At 27.6% G+C, this 18,065-nt stretch overlaps 1 protein-coding gene and 1 long non-coding RNA gene across 2 annotated transcripts; one reads left to right on the top strand and one right to left on the bottom strand.

Annotated features, from left to right (window-relative positions):
- Positions 1–7,851: 7,851 nt before the first annotated feature.
- On the bottom strand, positions 7,852–9,571 carry LOC131181526 (uncharacterized). The gene is made up of 2 exons (XR_009150055.1): positions 9,064–9,571; positions 7,852–8,209 (listed from the first exon to the last, which is right to left on the bottom strand). It is a non-coding gene; the product is annotated as an uncharacterized LOC131181526 (long non-coding RNA).
- Positions 9,572–14,686: 5,115 nt separating this feature from the next.
- Positions 14,687–17,662, top strand: LOC110636304 (probable aldo-keto reductase 1). The gene is given in 8 exon segments (XM_021785958.2): positions 14,687–14,972; positions 15,305–15,354; positions 15,356–15,470; positions 15,968–16,177; positions 16,270–16,442; positions 16,821–16,917; positions 17,003–17,156; positions 17,244–17,662. Coding segments are annotated over 8 exon segments (1,134 nt in total). The 5' UTR covers positions 14,687–14,825; the 3' UTR covers positions 17,432–17,662.
- Positions 17,663–18,065: the final 403 nt, after the last annotated feature.

Here is an 18,065-nt window from a genome sequence, read left to right as displayed (position 1 = left end):
ATTAAAGAAAACTTTGGAAATGGAGGTTTAGAAAGCTTGTTAATGGTGGAGTGAGGGAGAGCATGTGGAACGGCTTGAAGATGGGAGAGAGGGTTGTTGTTTGTTTAGAATTCTGCCTCCTTTTCTCTATTTTTAATGTAATATAATTGTCTTTCTTTAATTTGATTGGCCATAGCATTTTAATTACCTCATGCTTACATAAGCATGAAGTAATAAATCCCATTATTTTCATTTTCTTATCTTTCATTGTCTATTCATTTTTAAATAATTTTTTATCAATATTTGTTCATATTTTATGTCATATAATTCACTTACATAAATGGACAAGTTGGTCAAAAATCATCTCTGAAGACGAAATGACCAAAATGCCCTGCGTTTGGCTTAACAAGCCAAAATTGTGTGTACCGATTCATTAAAATTTCCTTGTGTTTTCTTAACATTCTATTGTCATGGGAACCCCAATAATCCTACCCTGAGGAACCAAAAATTATTTCATGAAGTTTTCCCGGGTCTAGGGTTGCTAACAGCCTTCACCGTCACTTCCCCTTTGGGTTACTCATCACTGGAGTTTCGGCTCATTTAACCTTAGTGTATTTCATTCCTAAAAATTTTTCTTGATTTTTATGAGCATTATTTGGTTTCTTTATAACTCCCCACTCTAGTCTAATTATAATTTCAAACATTCTAGCTGCCCGGAACGACATTGATCGCCGGAACAGTAGACTGTACGGACTAGCTAAAGTGAGGATGTTACAATAATAATGATAAACACAAAATGAATGCAAGCAATCTAAAAGAATGCAATGCCATGATGAAAATCAACTCAAGTTCAAAATATCTTTGGCACTTAAGATTAGGTCATGTTGCAGAAGATAAGATTGCAAAACTGGAGAAAATGGAGATTTTATCCTCATTGGGTTCTGAACCTACTCCAACTTGTGAATCCTGCCTTCAAGGCAAAATGACTAGATCACCCTTTGTTGGACAAGGACTAAGAGCTGAAAATATTTTGGAGCTAATACATAGCGATGTATGTGGTCCATTTAAGGAAATGGCTAGAGGTGGTTTTCATTACTTTATTACCTTTAATGATGATAAATCAAGGTTTGGGTATTTGTATTTGATGAAATACAAACATGAATCCTTTGAAAAGTTTAAAGAATTTAAATCTAAAGTAGAAAATCAAACAGGAAAAAGTATTAAAACTCTTCGATCAGATCGTGGAGGTGAATACTTAAGTACTGAATTTGATGAATACTTGAAAGAACATGGCATTGTTTCCCAGCTGACTCCTCCAGGAATGCCACAGCTGAATGGTGTATCTGAAAGGAGAAATCATACCCTATTAGATATGGTACGTAGTATGATGAGCTATACTGATATGCCAATCTCCTTTTGGGGATTTGCATTAGAATCAGCTTTGCATATTCTGAATAGAATTCCATCAAAATTAGTTTCTTCCACACCTTATGAGATATGACATGGAAAAAAACCAAGTCTTAAGCATGTTAAGATTTGGGGTTGTCCAATTTATATCAAAAAGCTGAACACTGATAAATTGGAAACCAGATCAGAAAAAGGTCGATTTGTTGGATATCCAAAAGAGAGTTTTGGATACTATTTTTATTTTCCTACATCACAAAAGGTTGTGGTAAGTAGAGATGCCACTTTTCTTAAACAACAGTTTATTCAAAAAGGAGGCAAAGGAAGGCAAATAGAGTTAGAATTGGAGAATTTTGACCAACCAACAGATCAAATGGATATAGATCCATCTAGTCAACCTACACCTATTGATGAAACATCTATAGTAATTCCTCGCAGATTAACCAGGATATCTCACCCACAAGTAAGATATGGTTTCCTTCATGAAGATGAACAAGAATTGTTTACTCATGAAGAAGTAGATCATAGAGATGATCCACTTACTTATGAAGAAGCTATATCAGATATAGACTCTTCAAAATGGATCGAAGCTATGAAATTTGAAATTGACTCCATGTATAAGAATCAAGTTTGGGACATTATAGACCCACCTGAAGGTATTGTATCTATATGGAATAAATGGGTTTTCAAGAAGAAAATTGGTTCTAATGGAAAGGTAGAGACCTATAAAATAAGGCTAGTAGCAAAAGGGTTTCACCAAAGGCAAGAAATTGACTATGAGGAGACTTTCTCACCTGTTGTCATGCTTAAATCAATTAGGATTCTATTAGCAATAGCTGCATACTATGATTATGAGATTTGGCAGATGGATGTCAAAACATCTTTCCTCAATGGATACATTGAAGAAAACCTTTTCATGGAACAACCTAGGGGTTTTGAATCCCAAGATGGTTCCAAGGTATGCAAGCTAAAGCGATCCATTTATAGGTTGAAATAAGCTTCGAGAAATTGGAACATCTATTTTGATAAAGCTATTAAGTCATTTGGTTTTATCAAAAATATTGATGAACCATGTGTATATAAGAAGGTTAGTGATAGTACTATCACTTTCCTTGTCTTATATGTGGATGATATTCTCTTGATAAGTAATGACATAGGTATGTTGATAACTATAAAGGTATGGTTGTCAAATTCATTCTCCATGAAAGACTTAGGGGAGGCAACCTATATTCTTGGAATTCGCATATATAGAGATAGAGCGAAAAGAATAATTTGTTTATCCCAAAGTCTATACTTGGAAAAGGTGTTAAAGAGGTTTAACATGCTTGATTCCAAGAGAGGATTGTTACCAGTGAGATATGGTATCCACCTTTCTAAAGCGATGTCTCCAAAGATACCTGAAGAAAGAGATAAAATGGCCAGGATTCCATATGCTTTGGCTATTGAAAGTTTGATGTATGCAATGATGTGTACTAGGCAGGATATTGCACATGCTGTTAGTTTGACTAGCAGGTTTCAATCCAATCCAGGTTTGGAACACTGGATAGCTATCAAGAATATCCTTAAGTACTTGAGAAGAATTAAGGATTTATTCTTGATTTATGGAGGTGGTGACTTGTAATTGGATGGTTATACTAATTCTGATTTTCAATTAGATATCGATGATAAAAAGTCTATCTCTGGGTTTGTGTTCATTTATAATAGAGGTGCAGTTAGTTAGAAGAGTTCCAAACAAAGTACGACTGCTGATTCCACTACAAAGGCTGAGTATATTACTGTATCAGATGCTGCAAAAGAAGTTGTTTGGATAAAGAAGTTCGTGATAGAACTTGCAGTAGTTCCTTCCATTGAGTCAGTAGTTCCACTCTACTGTGACAACAATGGAGTGGTCATGTAGGCTAAGGAACCCCAGTCTCACCAAAAATCCAAACACATAGAAAGGCGCTACCATATTATCAGAGAAATAGTTGGGCGAGGCGATGTAGCCATGTAGAAAATAGCATCAGCTGAAAATCCAGCTGATCCATTCACAAAGCCTATATCACAAGCTCAGTTAGACCGACATCTTGAGAAGATCGGTCTAAGATATTGTAATGAATGGCTCTAGTGCTAGTGGGAGATTGTTAGTAGTATGCCCTAGAGCATATCATTTAGTATGTATCTTGTACATATTTTATTAATAAAAGATAATTTCACTTTTCCATTTACATAATGTATTTATGTGTAATAGAAAATGTCCATTGATATTTTGTTAGAAATTCTATTCTTAAATTGTTAAGAATATGAGTGATAATATTTCTAGCACAAAGTATCATAAATTGGTTCACAATCGAGGATACTTCACAATAAGGACATGACTTATCCAGAAAGATTGTAATTATATTTGTTCCCAAGGTATTTATATGAGATATAAATAAGTAGAAACGGTGAGTCTCATGCCATATAACAAACATGATAGGCACTTATACATGATAAGTAGGCCGAACCAGTGACGCATATGACAAGCACATGGAGTTTACTCTTGTCAATGCATTATCATATATCATATCAGTGCATATAATCTTTAAACCTAAGATAACACAGTTATCTTGTATATAGGTGATTTGAGTTTGATACTGCTTTCATACTTATACTGTGTATGGGTATATGGGCATGTGTTAGCTCCTACTAGTTATATATGGAGCTAGGTGTTGATCAAGATGGAATCTGTTACCCTAAGTAAATAGGGATAAAATCCTATGTTCATTTAATTATTCTTGATGTTTCAAGTTCCTGGCTAGGACAGATAGATTTAGTCAGAAAAGAGTTTTTGACCAGAAAATCTAATTAATCAAGAACTGGAAATAAAAGAAAACATAACATTCATAGTAAATGGGGTTTGACATAAATCATGACTCCAGCTCAGATTGAGATTTTATAACAGAGAGATTCAAGGGCATAGTAACATATGATTATAGGTTCATTTAAGGTATTCCTTATTACTGATTAGGTGGCCATGGCATGCTATGCTAGGTATTAACCATGGTCTATGAGGTGCCTAAAATGATTTAGAGAAATCATTTATGGTGAGAAAGAGTTCTGATGATATTAAGAGTTGATATCATATGTCATTGCCAATTAGTGATGAGCCTAGTGAGTCACACACATACACAAGTTAATCACTAAGTTAAATGTGATTTAATTGATTAATTAAAGAGTTTAATTGATTAATTAAATAGGTTTGGTTTGCAATAAGATTGCAAAGTACCTAGCATAGCTTGAAATCAAATCTAGGTTATTTGATGTATAATACAAGTTAAATTTATATTTAAAGTGTTTAAATATGAATTTAATTATGAGAAATTAATTAATAGAGATTAATTAATTAATTTATATTTAATATAAATTGATTAGAAGAGGAGAAATAATGATTTTAGGTTAAGAACTCAAAATTAAAACATAAGGGTAATTTGATCATTTTACAGGGTGACACGTGGCACCATGAGATGGTGACACGTGGCACCATATAAGCTTGCCATTTGTCTTTCAATCATGTAAGATGATCAAAGTCAAGATTAAGTCTAGCTTTGACACTTGGCTTGATGTAATTAAGTCAATTAAAATTAAGATGCAATGTGGTGATGACATGTGGCAAGGGTTCTAAGTGATGACCTAATTATAAAAGGGAAAAGAAAGAAAAATAAAACACACTCTTATTTTTCTATAGGTGCCGCTACCTTTAGCCCTCTCTCTTCTCTTCATCTTTTCTTATCAATTCAAAGAGAATTGCCTAACTTTCTTTGAATTAAAATTGCTAGAAATTATTTCTAGTGTCCTATACACATCTACAATCTCTCTAAAGGCAAAAACCCAATTTATAATTGGTTGGCAAGACTTGGGAAGCAAGATTGGGGGCTGCCCATTGGTGATCTTGGTGTGGACAAGCTAGAGCGATAATATTTGGGGTCCTAGGTGCTTCCTAAAGATGGCAATTACATCATTAGTGCATCAAAAGGTTAGTGCATATTTTCTTCTTTCAAACTAGGGTTCAATTGAATTAATTTGTTAATTCAAAAATCTTAAATGGCAAACATATATCCTAATATATATTCAAAGTGTTTTAATATGCAATTGAGTATTGAAATTAATTAGTCACATAATAGATGTGGCATAATGCATGAAATCCTAAAAGAAAATTTTGAAATTCAATGCTCTAATCTAACAATTTACATACTTCCACTGCTTCAAATAGTCATTACAAGGGCCATGTGGATAGCAAAAACCTCAATTCACTTGCTTTCTTTCATGTGAGAACACACTTTATGCTAATTGTGCAAATTTGTGTTTAAGAGTGATGAATTTAAGGAGTTTAGGTATTTAATAGGTTACGAAATTAATTTAAGTATTCAACAGGAAAATCTCAAATAGTACAGGTGTGTGATAATATATTTAGCATTTGTATATTTGTCCATCTTCTATTGTTTTGTCATTCCATATAATGTGCTGACATGGTGTCATCACTTCACTACATAATATCTCGTTGTAGTTGGGATGTGTGCCCCTTAATTTAAGTAAGTAGTGGAGCATCCCATAAGAAATTGACCTTGACCTTAGCTCTTAGTTGAATAATCAACATCAATTTTAAAGTTCGCATAACTCATGACAAACTATATTAAAAAAAAATATAATAAGATCCACATGTACCATATTTAAAAAAAAAAAGGAAAAAAGAAATTAATTTTAATGACCTAAAAATTCAAATAAATAAATAAATAATTTCTAGATAATCATAAAATTTTATGATAATTAAATAATATTGGAAGAATTTTTAGATTAAATATCCAAAAATAACAATTAAAGTTGCCTAAAAAATTAATTTTATGTGACGCCCACACCTTAGGTAGTTCCGAACATTCTATTATTTCAATAAATTGACTTTTATCTAAACAGTTGGAATATCTGGAACCATCCTTAAATTGAAGTATGTAGTCATAATTTAAATTATATTAAGATTTATTAAGTTAAAAGTAGTCAAAAGAAACAGATTTGAAATCAGTTAAATGATGGGTGACTAGCTTGGGAAGTAACTGAAGTCAGTGTTTTGGGATCAGCCTTCTACTCTAATTAGTGTGGGACTTTGTGAGACATTTAATTTAGACTTAAATAAGGTAAAATAATGAATTTTTAAGTCAAAGAAATAAAAAGAAATAAGTTTAAATAAGCAGAGTAAAAACTAAAGTGAAAAACAGAGTTAGGAATTTATCGGGTATTACGAAAAAATGGACAGAAACCTGATAAGAGTAAAATTTGATCAATTAAATTTAAAGGTCCAATATTGACCAAAAATGAGATTAATTAAGTTAATGAAGTGAGACTCTTTTTTTTTTTTTCTTTTTCTTCTTCTTCTTCTAGTTTTTGAAAGAACCTAGAGATAGAGAGGGAGAGAAAGAAGGCCCGCGGAGACTGATATTAAGTTTCTCCTTGAGGAAGCTTAGAGAAATTTTTTTTTGAGCTTTATCTTGTTTTAGCCTAGTAGCTTTGGAACCATGCAAGATTATAAGTATGCTTGAACAAATCATTTCAGAGCTCTGATAGAGATTTAACAATAAAAAATTAAAAATTAAAAAAAAAAATTTGTTCTACTTGTTATAGAGGTGAAATTTTTGGGAGCTTCAATAGTGTCAGGAGAATTACTTTCATCTTTCGACTTCTGCTTGTTACCTTTGTTATTACAGAAAATGGTAATTTTTATGTTCTTTTTATCATGTGGCGAGTTAAATTGCCTTCCATCTCTACTTCACTCCATTCCCAGATTTTTCGAAGCTTGAGTGCCACATCAGAGTACGTTTGGCCATTTAGCAATTTTTTTTATGTCATCGAGCGTATTTTTCACTTCTGTTTCACTTTGCAAATTTGTGCTTACTTATAATGTTTTTTTTAAGGTTCAGAGGTTTAATTGGTCATGAAAGTAATTTAGGTGTTTAATAGGCAAAACCCAAAAAAAAAAAAAAAAAAAAAAAAAAAAAAAAAAAAACCTAACTGGTGGTTACAATTTTTTAGAAATATATATATATATATATATATATTATTGATTTACTATTTCATGTAAGATATCCAACATAATTTATTGATGTATTATATAATTATTCCAACAATAATACAAGTGATCAGCTATAAATATCTTAAAGATAAACCAGGGAGTAGCTTCTTTTTGGCTTGTCTCTGGCTCAAACTCATTTAAATATCTCATTAAGTTCTTCTTTTTCAAATTTTCTTTCTTATTTTTCACCTTTTTCACTTTAAAAGCATATGGTCATTTGCTAACCCTTATAGATTATATATTAATTTATTGGCCTGATGGTGGAAAGTCCCATAACACGGGGAATCACCATCCTTCTTTTGACATTCATTTCTATCTAAAGGCTCCAAGTGGCACATATCCAAGAATCGCAGATTCACATACTTAACATGCGATTCAAATATTACAAATTTAAAAAGGTTGGGGTCTATTCGACAATAATAATTGTTCTGTCAACCACGTTTTATTAATTGCTGGTTATATATAGATTTTGAACTTTGCACTCTCAGCGAGCATTGATGACATTTTTAGCTCTTGAATAAAGTACGCAATCAGTACTTTAGACATTTCAATGCGAATAACTCAAAGCCCCATTGCATTAATATTTAGCACAATCATGATCCATTGCCTTGAACTACGATTTAACCTTGTAGCGATAATAGAAATCGTGATTCCATAAATTAGTAGCTTCCATATAAAATACTACAGATGAACCCTCATTAGCTGCAAAGGCAGCTATGATGGTTAATTTCTCATCCAAATTTGATACTGTAAAAATGAACAAAAAGTTTATTAAAAAAGGCAGCATAAGTGATACATAAACAAAAGAAATGACAAAGCATGCCAAGGAACAATAAAAAGCACATGCTCCATGCAAAGGAGGAGTGTGAGAGGAAAGACATTAGTAACTCAACTCTTTCATCAAAGATGGATAAGTTGATAATAACAACAATAAAAAATAACACATAACTTGCCAACAATCATACTGTAATGACTAAAACAGATAAATTTTTGTTACATGTAACTTGATTTAATAAAGGTCCAAATGAACCATTTCACCAAGTTCCCTCACTTGAAAATGCTAACACTGAAATAAATATATAATATAAAGAAAGATTATTCCAAATATCAACTCTGCACAAAAACTCTAAGGAAAATAATTGGAAAAAAGTAAACTGAAATTTGTTCAGATTTTTGCCATTGATCACTCTTCAAAGCTACAGTAAAACTGGATTCTCCTCATATTTCTAATTCAAATGTTAATTATGTTAATTATGTGCCATGTAAAATAGTGAAATCTTAAATTTGCTAGAAATTAATTTCCAAAATTTATGATAGATAAAGAAAATCACTTAATAGACATAATTTATCCAAAAATTGAACTCTAAACAAAAACAAATTTTTAACAATTGAATAAAGAAGAGACAGAGTGAGAGTGAACGAGGGAAGGGAAAGGGCAAAAAAATTTTAAAACATAAATATGAGAGAGATACAAAAGGGATTAACAGAACACCCCAAGAAAATTTAGTTATTCAAGAAATCAAACGAAATCCATGAATAAGCATCAAACTAAAAAGTAACAAAATGAGTATATAAAGAAAATAAAGTAAAGATCAACATACATTATAAAGATATGAACCATATTGATGAGATGAGCCAAACCCAAGTTCACGAAACTACATAGGAGGCAGAGAATGATGCTATTTCTGACATGCAAGCTACAATGGAGTTTGAAATTGAAAGAAAATTGTTTCTCTATTTGTTGGAGTTGGAGTTGCATGTCTTCCCCTTTGTCTAATCCTCTCTCTTAAGGGGGCTTCTAAATCTGATAGTTTTCTCCCCTCTCAGTGCATGCATGGTCGCGATCGAGGAAAAGGGAAACGAAGATGAGAAATCACACTTTGAGCCCACCCATTCCATGCGTCGACACTAAAGAGGTCCACACAAACTAGGAATTGAAGACAGGAATAGGCAAATTGAATGGATTAAGGACAGGAGAGCTTGGGATCGTGAAAGGGAGAGAGAGAGAATTGATAGAATGCTTTGATAATGGTGGAGAAAAAGAAGAATGATGAAGGAGATTTAGCTACTGGAAAGGGGGAGAAATAGGGCCTTAAATGAGACAATTGGAGAAGGGGTATGTGCTGCGATGATGGCAAGGAAAAGGATGGAGTGGGCTGGGCTTTAGGCTTTATGTCAGAAATAGAGCCTCATGTTGGACTTGTAAATTTTTCTTTTACTTTTTAAATTGGATGGGATATGAAATATGAATGGGTTATTTTCAAAAATATAGATTAAATAAAAAAAATAAAGAATTAGATTTATGAGTTTTCTATTGTTGGCCCAACAGTAAAGGAAAAATCCATGGGTTGGAGTATTGTTGAAAATGGGACCAATAGATCATATTTAGATTTGATTTCATAAACTAATATTACTTCACTAGGTATGTGAATTTTAATAATTATATTTTTAATTTTTATTTTTATTTTTTTATTTCCAATGAATAATTATTATTTACTATTTTAAAATTACTATAAATTTTATCTTAAAAGCTGTCAAAATTAAAAATATAAATTTTAATTTTTAATATAAGAACAATTTATTTGTATTGAGGTAGGACATTTTTGATATTGTGGTTTTTTAGAACAATTTTAAATGTTAGACAGCTAATTTTATAAATATTTTATTTAATTATCTTATTTATTTAAGTTTAATTGAAATAAAATTTAAATATACTTATGTAACATGTGCATAATTTTTAAGCGTATATATACTAAAATTGAAAGAGTTGCCATTATTCTTTTAGCAGTGCTACACTATCTTCTTTTTTTTTTTTTTTTTTTTACTAAAATTTAAGGTATGTTTTAAAGAAAGTTGCTCAGTCATTTTTTTTTAACGACTTTGCAGTTGGCAATGGTACTCATGCCAAATCATATTTTCTTTAACCTCTCTATCTTTAATGTTATATCTCTATTTCTAATGTTAAGTTATTGAATTATAAGAATAACTTATCCAATGAGATTTAATATATTATTATTAATTTTTTTATTATATATTTATTTTATCTATGATTTCTTTATTTATTAAGCTTTGATTACTATTCAAATTTAAAGTCTCACAGTTTTGAATATAACTTGAATACCATTCAAATAAATTTTATTAATTTTTCTAATTTTAAACTTATTTAATATTTAAATAAAAATTAAAATATCATTTAAATATTTTCCATGTAATTCAAATAGTATATAATTAAAATATTAATAGAATGTAAAAGAACATTTTAACTTTTTTATAAATAAATACCCTAATAATATGAGTTTAGAAAATAAAATCTAATAATTTGAAATAAACTAAAACTAATCTAGGTCATTGTCATTAAAAAATAATACAATAATACTATTTATACAATTAATATCGCGGATTAAAAAATATAGATAAAATATTGCACAAACAATTTTACTTATATATATATATATATATATATATATATATAGATGCTTGGACACTCAATTTAAAAAAGAAAAAAAAAATTATCCTTTTCGAATAGTATAATCATTAATATTATTAGTAAACTTTTTATATAATTTTCACTAATTTTAAGTACTTATATTTATTTGTTAATATTTATCTTTTTTTTAACTTTTAATTATATATATAACTGTCAAAAAATAAATATTTTCTGTTGATTTATAAAATAATTAAAATTATTTTATATTCATATTTAATATTTTTTTTTCTTTATCTTCTATCATTAGTTCTCTTATCATAAAAATCTCGTGCGACATATGTATAATTAATAAAAATAAATTTTTTTATTTTATTTATTTTTATTTTCCCGAAACAATGCGAGGGCTTTTTTTTAGTATAATGTACTCTAAGATTTTAGGGAAGCTTTTGAGATTGTATCCAAAACATAAAAGGATAATAAATGGGCTTTAACAAATGGGCCTTCATATTATTCAAGCAGCTAACAAATCTCAGTTTCTTTCCGAGCCTAAAGTGAGCCCAATTGGCTATATATGGCCACCTGAAAGCTTTGGCAATTATGTTCAAAGTATAAAACCAGAAGGGAATAGTACATCATACGTGAGCATTTGCCTCGGTCTATATCAATGATCTAAAGAAGCAACTTCTAGAACACCTGTACGTGTATGGACTCTAGTCAATGTTGTGGAACTTGTGATAAAATCTATCTTCTGGAATATATATATATATATATATATATATATAAAGCTTACTACGTGTTTCTTTTGATAAATGTTTTTTTTATATTAATTATTATTTAATTATTTAATTTTTCTTTTAATCATTATTCTTTTTATAATACTATTTTAATATTTATAATTTATTTTTTTAATTTAATTTTTAAAAATTAAGATTTTTTATAATTAAATATAATATTTAAAAATTATTTATAATAAATTTATTTATGTAAAAATATTATTTATCACATGTTACTCTTCATAACAATAATAATAATAATAATAATAATAATAGTCATTAATTTAAAAAATATTGACCATTAATTTATGATATCATAATTAATTATAAATACTCTCTTTTATGATAATTATTTAAATTTTTTTCTTTTTTAATTATATTATTATTTTCAATACCTCTTAATATTTATAATTTAAATTATTACTTTCTTTAAAAATTAAGGCATTTTATAATTAAATACAATATTTAAAAATTATTTATATTATTTTATAAATACTAATTATTATTTAATTTTTTTTTATTTCTCTTCTAATTATTATTATTATTTATGATACTACCTTAATATTTATAATTTAAATTATTATTTTCTTTAAATTTTGATTTTTAAAAATTAAAACTTTTATGATAAAATGCAAAATTTAAAAATTATTTGCATTATTTTTTATAAATTTATTTATGTAAAAATATTATTTATCACATGGCACCCTCCATAATAATAATAATAATAATAATAATAATAATAATAATAATAATTATTATTATTATTATTATTATTATTATTATTATTATTATTATTATTATTATTATTATTATTATTATTATTATTATTATTACGTCACTAATGGCCATTAGTTTAAAAAAATTGACCATTAATTTATGATCTTATAATTAACTATCATATAATTTAATAAACATTCATATAATTTAATAAACATTAAATTATTTCATATATTTAATAAATATTTTTTTACATTGTTATATTTTCTATTATTTTTATTATGAAATCTTTATTAAAAAATTTGAGAGATAAAATATATAGTCTACGTGAAAAGTTATAAAAATAAAATATAAGGATTTGACTTATTTATAATTTGTATGTATTATTTTTTTTATATTAATAATTTAATTTTTTTTATTTCACTTTCTTAAGATTAATTAATGTCTATTATTATTATTATTATTATTATTGTTGTTGTTGTTGTTGTTATTGTTGTTGTTGTTGTCGTCGTCGTCGCCGTCGTCAATGCCATTTAATTAAACCAGTCAAGTAAATATGATATATTTTACTATTTTAAAAATTAAATTTGATTTTTTTTGTTATCATTTTTCAATTAAATAATATTTAATTATAAATTAATTTTTTATTTAAATAGTTTTTATTTATTTTCTTATATATAGTATGTCATATGAGACATGTAATGTACATCAAATACTCTTCTCTCATCAAGTATTTTCATTTCACCTAAATGTTCTCAAAAAAAATTTTATTTGCTCCATTTTTGTATTATTTTTTTAAAATATTATTAGTTATCATTTTTAAATTTTATTTTATTTAAATATATTTAATTAATGTGTATTTAATTATTAATTTTTTATAAATTTTTTATTTAATATTTCTTAAACTTTTAAATATTTTATTTCATTATAATTATATATTTAATGCAATTGTAACTAATATTTTGATTATTCATATTTTATTATCATTAATTTTTAATAAAATTATTTTTAAATTTTAATTAAATATCTATATTTTCATACATAAATTATCTCTCAACTATATTTTTATATAAAAATAAAATTTTAAAAATAAATTACAAATATGATTACATCAAAAATTTAGTTACAAATAAAAGTAATTAAAAAATCAAAATTATAGTATTAAAATAGAATCTATCCTTTGAAAAACAGTCTATATTTTTAATATTTATTATATTAATAGAAAATGACGATATTTTAATTTTTATGAAATGTATTTATTTTATATTATAAATTTATGTTAAGTTATAATTATTTTTATTAAAGAATTATTTTATAAAAAATATGTCAAATTAATAAAAGAAATTTACACTTAGATATAGTATTTTTAAAAAATAATATGAAAGAATGTTATTTTTAATTAATAATAATGTTATATATTTTCATTATTATTAAAATTAAATAATTCAATTCATATTAGTAATGTAACATTTTTTATTATATTAATAAAAAAATATTATATTTATATATTTTTAAAATAATATTATTTTTCATTATTCTAATGCATTTTTTTAATTTACAAAAAATAAATATCAACTTACGTAAGAGAAAATATAAAAATTTTATGAAATTTAAATTATTTTTTAAATAAAATACTTTTATTTCATTTTAAATGAAATAATCATGAAAATTATTAATAATATATATATATATATATATATATATATGAATTAAATAAGTATTTTAATTAATTACATAATAAATTAATTAAAATTTTATTATTATAGTGGATAAAAATTTATTCAAATTAAATTAAATAAGAGAAAATTTTTAATTTAAAATTAATTTAATAATAATTTATTTTATTTAAAATATAATTAAAAATTAAATTATAAATAAAAATTATAAATTATATTATACTCATACATTTATATAATAATGCAGCCAGTAGTTAATTTTGTATAGCTAGAAAGTCATAATGAAAGGCTTACACATGTCCATTTACGAACGGTATAATTTATTTTTCTCATAAGAGTTGGAGTGGATGACTTCAAGGTAATTTAAATTTCAGTGATTATTTTATTTTTAATTAACATTATTTGTATTTTATTCTTTTAAATTAGATTAGATTCTATCAATAAAATAAACATGGAAACTCCAATTTGAGCTAAGATTTTACTGGAAGAAAAGGCAAAAATAAAAATAAAATGAAATTCAGACATTATTCATAGTTTAGTATTAGTTTGAATTCTAAAGAAGTGTTGTTGTCTTATTTGGACAAATGGAGCAGAAAATTGGGGGGGTGGGGAAGTAAACAGTCAAGAACCACATCTTCAGCGCCTTTACATGATCAAATTTTGTCAGGATCAGTGACAGGGTCATGTTTATCATAAAAGAAAGAAACTTAGTCAAGTTCCTGACGTTTGATAAAGCGCCACTAGCAATATATAATGTATACAAATAACATATGCTCTGCATCTCTCTGCCTTTTTTTCATATAAATCATCAGTACCTTAGCAAAAGGGAAGAAAGAAAAAGAATAATCAGAGCGAGGATGGCTGGAGAGCAAAGAGTTGTAATTCCAAGGGTGAAACTGGGTTGCCAAGGATTAGAGGTAATAAAAACCATCACCCAATCTCATGTATTTGTTTTATTTATCTTTATTTGTTGGTCTGCTCTAATTATTACCTAATCTGATTGATACCCACCTAATTTCTTGATACATGTACGAGAAACCATGCAGAAACCCTGGCCAATAAGGCCAAGGCTTGGATATGCCACAGTTCATACATAAGCACTGATATAACATAGATATTGGCTTGTTAAATCTGTCCACCTCTATCCATTCGGTTAGAAATCGGAAAAAAAAAATTTTCAGTAAAGGGACAAGATAATTTTTTGACTGATTTTTTTAGCCCATTTTATTTTCATAATTTTCACTTTCAGGTCTCCAAATTGGGGTTTGGGTGTATGGGACTTAGTGGTGGGTACAACGCCCGTCTCTGAAGAGTTTGGGATTTCAATCATTAAGGAAGCATTCAATTCAGGAATTTCATTTTTTGACACGGCTGACATATATGGATTTCACACTAATGAAGTCTTGGTTGGCAAGGTAATCTTCAAATTACTATATTTTCTTGATTTTTTTTTTTTTTGAATTTGAATTCACAATTTTGATTCACTAAATTAAAAGCTTAATTCTACGTATTGTCGTTGAAATTTGAGGTTATTTTATTATCTCTTAACTTTAATTTATATAAAAAAAATACTCAAATTTCAATTTAATTAGATTTCATTGAGTACTCTAACTAGAAGCTGATCTGAACATGCCTAAATGGATTATATACAATAAAAAATATTTCTCTCTACTAGGTGGAGACAATGATCTATCCATTTAGGCTTTTCCTTGCCAATTTCTGATTGGAGTAACCAACAAAATTTACTCATAGAGACTTTTTTTTAGATGATATTATATTAAATTTCAAGTATTTTTGTGATTTAAATTAAAATTAAGAATGAGAATAAAATAATCTTCAAAGTTGAGGAACGATCCAAGAAATTACGCCCTGAATCAAAAATCATTCACTCTCTCCAAATTGTGTCTTACAGGCATTGAAGCAATTGCCTAGAGAAAAGATCCAATTGGCTACAAAATTTGGTGTAGTTTTAAAGGGTTCTGATTATGCCAGCAGCGGAATTAATGGCAAACCTGAATACGTTCGTGCATGTTGTGAGGCTAGTCTAAAGCGTCTTGGCATGGATTATATTGACCTATATTATCAACATCGAGTGGACACTTCAGTGCCAATAGAGGAAACTGTATCATTTTCTCCCCTGTATTTTATGAACTCTCCAAATTCAAGGCTTGGAAAGTTGTTTCTAATCCAATTAATTTTGGGTTTTGCATGCAGATGTTAGAGCTTAAGAAGCTAGTAGAAGAAGGAAAAATTAAGTACATTGGACTATCTGAGGCAAGTCCTGACACCATTAAGAGGGCACATGCAGTTCATCCCATTACGGCTGTGCAGATGGAATGGTCACTTTGGACTCGTGACATTGAAGAAGAAATAATCCCACTCTGCAGGTTTATTTTTTCTGATAATTTCTTTTATTATTTTTTTTTTAATTTTGACTCTAACTAAAGTTGGAACTCCAGCAACTCAACTTTGGAAACTATTAGCATCATATCTGACATTCTCTATTATTGTCCCATTTCACATTAAGCTTTAAGATTAAAAATGTATTTTTTAGAGGAAAAAAAAATACTATTTTAAGTATTGTTAAAAAAATATTTTTGTTATTTCAATATTTTATAGTTAAAATATATCAAATTTAATTTTTTTAATCAATTTTTAAAAGATTGTCTAAATATATACAAGAAAATATATTTCTCAATGGTTGCTCTAATACTAATGCCAAACAGATCTATATCTAACTGTCTTTGCCTATGAAAAATGAGCAGGGAACTTGGAATTGGAATAGTTCCGTATAGCCCTCTCGGTCAAGGGTTTTTTGGTGGCAAAGCGGTTGTGGAAAGTTTACCTTCAGAGACTCTGCTGGTAGCTAATACTTGTTTTCTTGTTGCGTATTTGACTCAATATATGCCTGATAATGGTAATTGATGATCTAATTTTCCTTACTTAGAAATTCCAACCAAGGTTCACTGAAGAAAATTTGGAAAAGAATAAGTTATTGTATACTCGAATAGAAAATTTAGCCAAAAAATATGGATGTACTCCTCCTCAGCTTGCCCTTGCATGGGTTATTAATCAAGGGGATGATGTTGTTCCAATCCCAGGTGATAATTTCTTCAATTATTCATTTTTCAGTTTTGCAATTTTAATTAACAGAATTGTTAATCTTCTTATTAAATTTCTTCAATCAGGGACAACAAAGATTAAAAATCTCAAAGACAATATTGGAGCTTTGAGAGTTAGTCTCACAAAAGAAGAGTTAAAGGAGATTTCTGATGCTGTTCCTCCAAATGAAGTTGCTGGATTTAGAACTGCACACACTCGATATACATGGAAGTTTGCTAATACTCCACCAAGAGATAGCCATGTCTCAGCCTGAATTTCTCAATGCATAATCCAAGTGGGAAAGTGCTACATGATTTAATAAATTCCCAGTTGGACACTTGAACTATGTCCAAGTACATAAGGTTATAAGGTTGATTATTAAATTTTGTTAGTGTTGTTGCTGATGGCTCTCTTAGTCCTGGTTGAGCACTTGGACTATGTCCAAAAGGGCATTTGGCCTAACATATGAAACGGAGCTTATAAGCATTAAATATTTATAAGTTAATTTGAGCTTATAAGTATTTAAAATTAAAAAGCTGTTATGTGTTTATTAAAATACTTATAAACGGTTAATAAGCAGTTGAAATATTTAGTAAAAATCAACTTATAAGTATATTTATTATTAAAATAACTAAAAAGATATTAATTTATTTTCTTAAATAATAAATTATATTAATTTAATATCTTATTATAATAATGTCAAATGTATATCAATGATATTATAATAGACAAATATTTTACAGGCAAAGACTTATTAAAATTAACGAAAAATAATTTTTAAATTTATTAAAATTAATGCAAATAATTTATGTAAATTATTGCTAGAAACTAAAATTTTAATGTGAGTATGAGAAAAAACACAATAAAAATATATATGTAATACCCTAATTTTTGAAGAAATATAAATA

This window comes from Hevea brasiliensis, chromosome 7 (assembly GCF_030052815.1).
Source record: "Hevea brasiliensis isolate MT/VB/25A 57/8 chromosome 7, ASM3005281v1, whole genome shotgun sequence".
Taxonomy (NCBI): Eukaryota; Viridiplantae; Streptophyta; class Magnoliopsida; order Malpighiales; family Euphorbiaceae; genus Hevea; species Hevea brasiliensis.
This window is presented reverse-complemented; position numbering and strand designations above follow the sequence as displayed.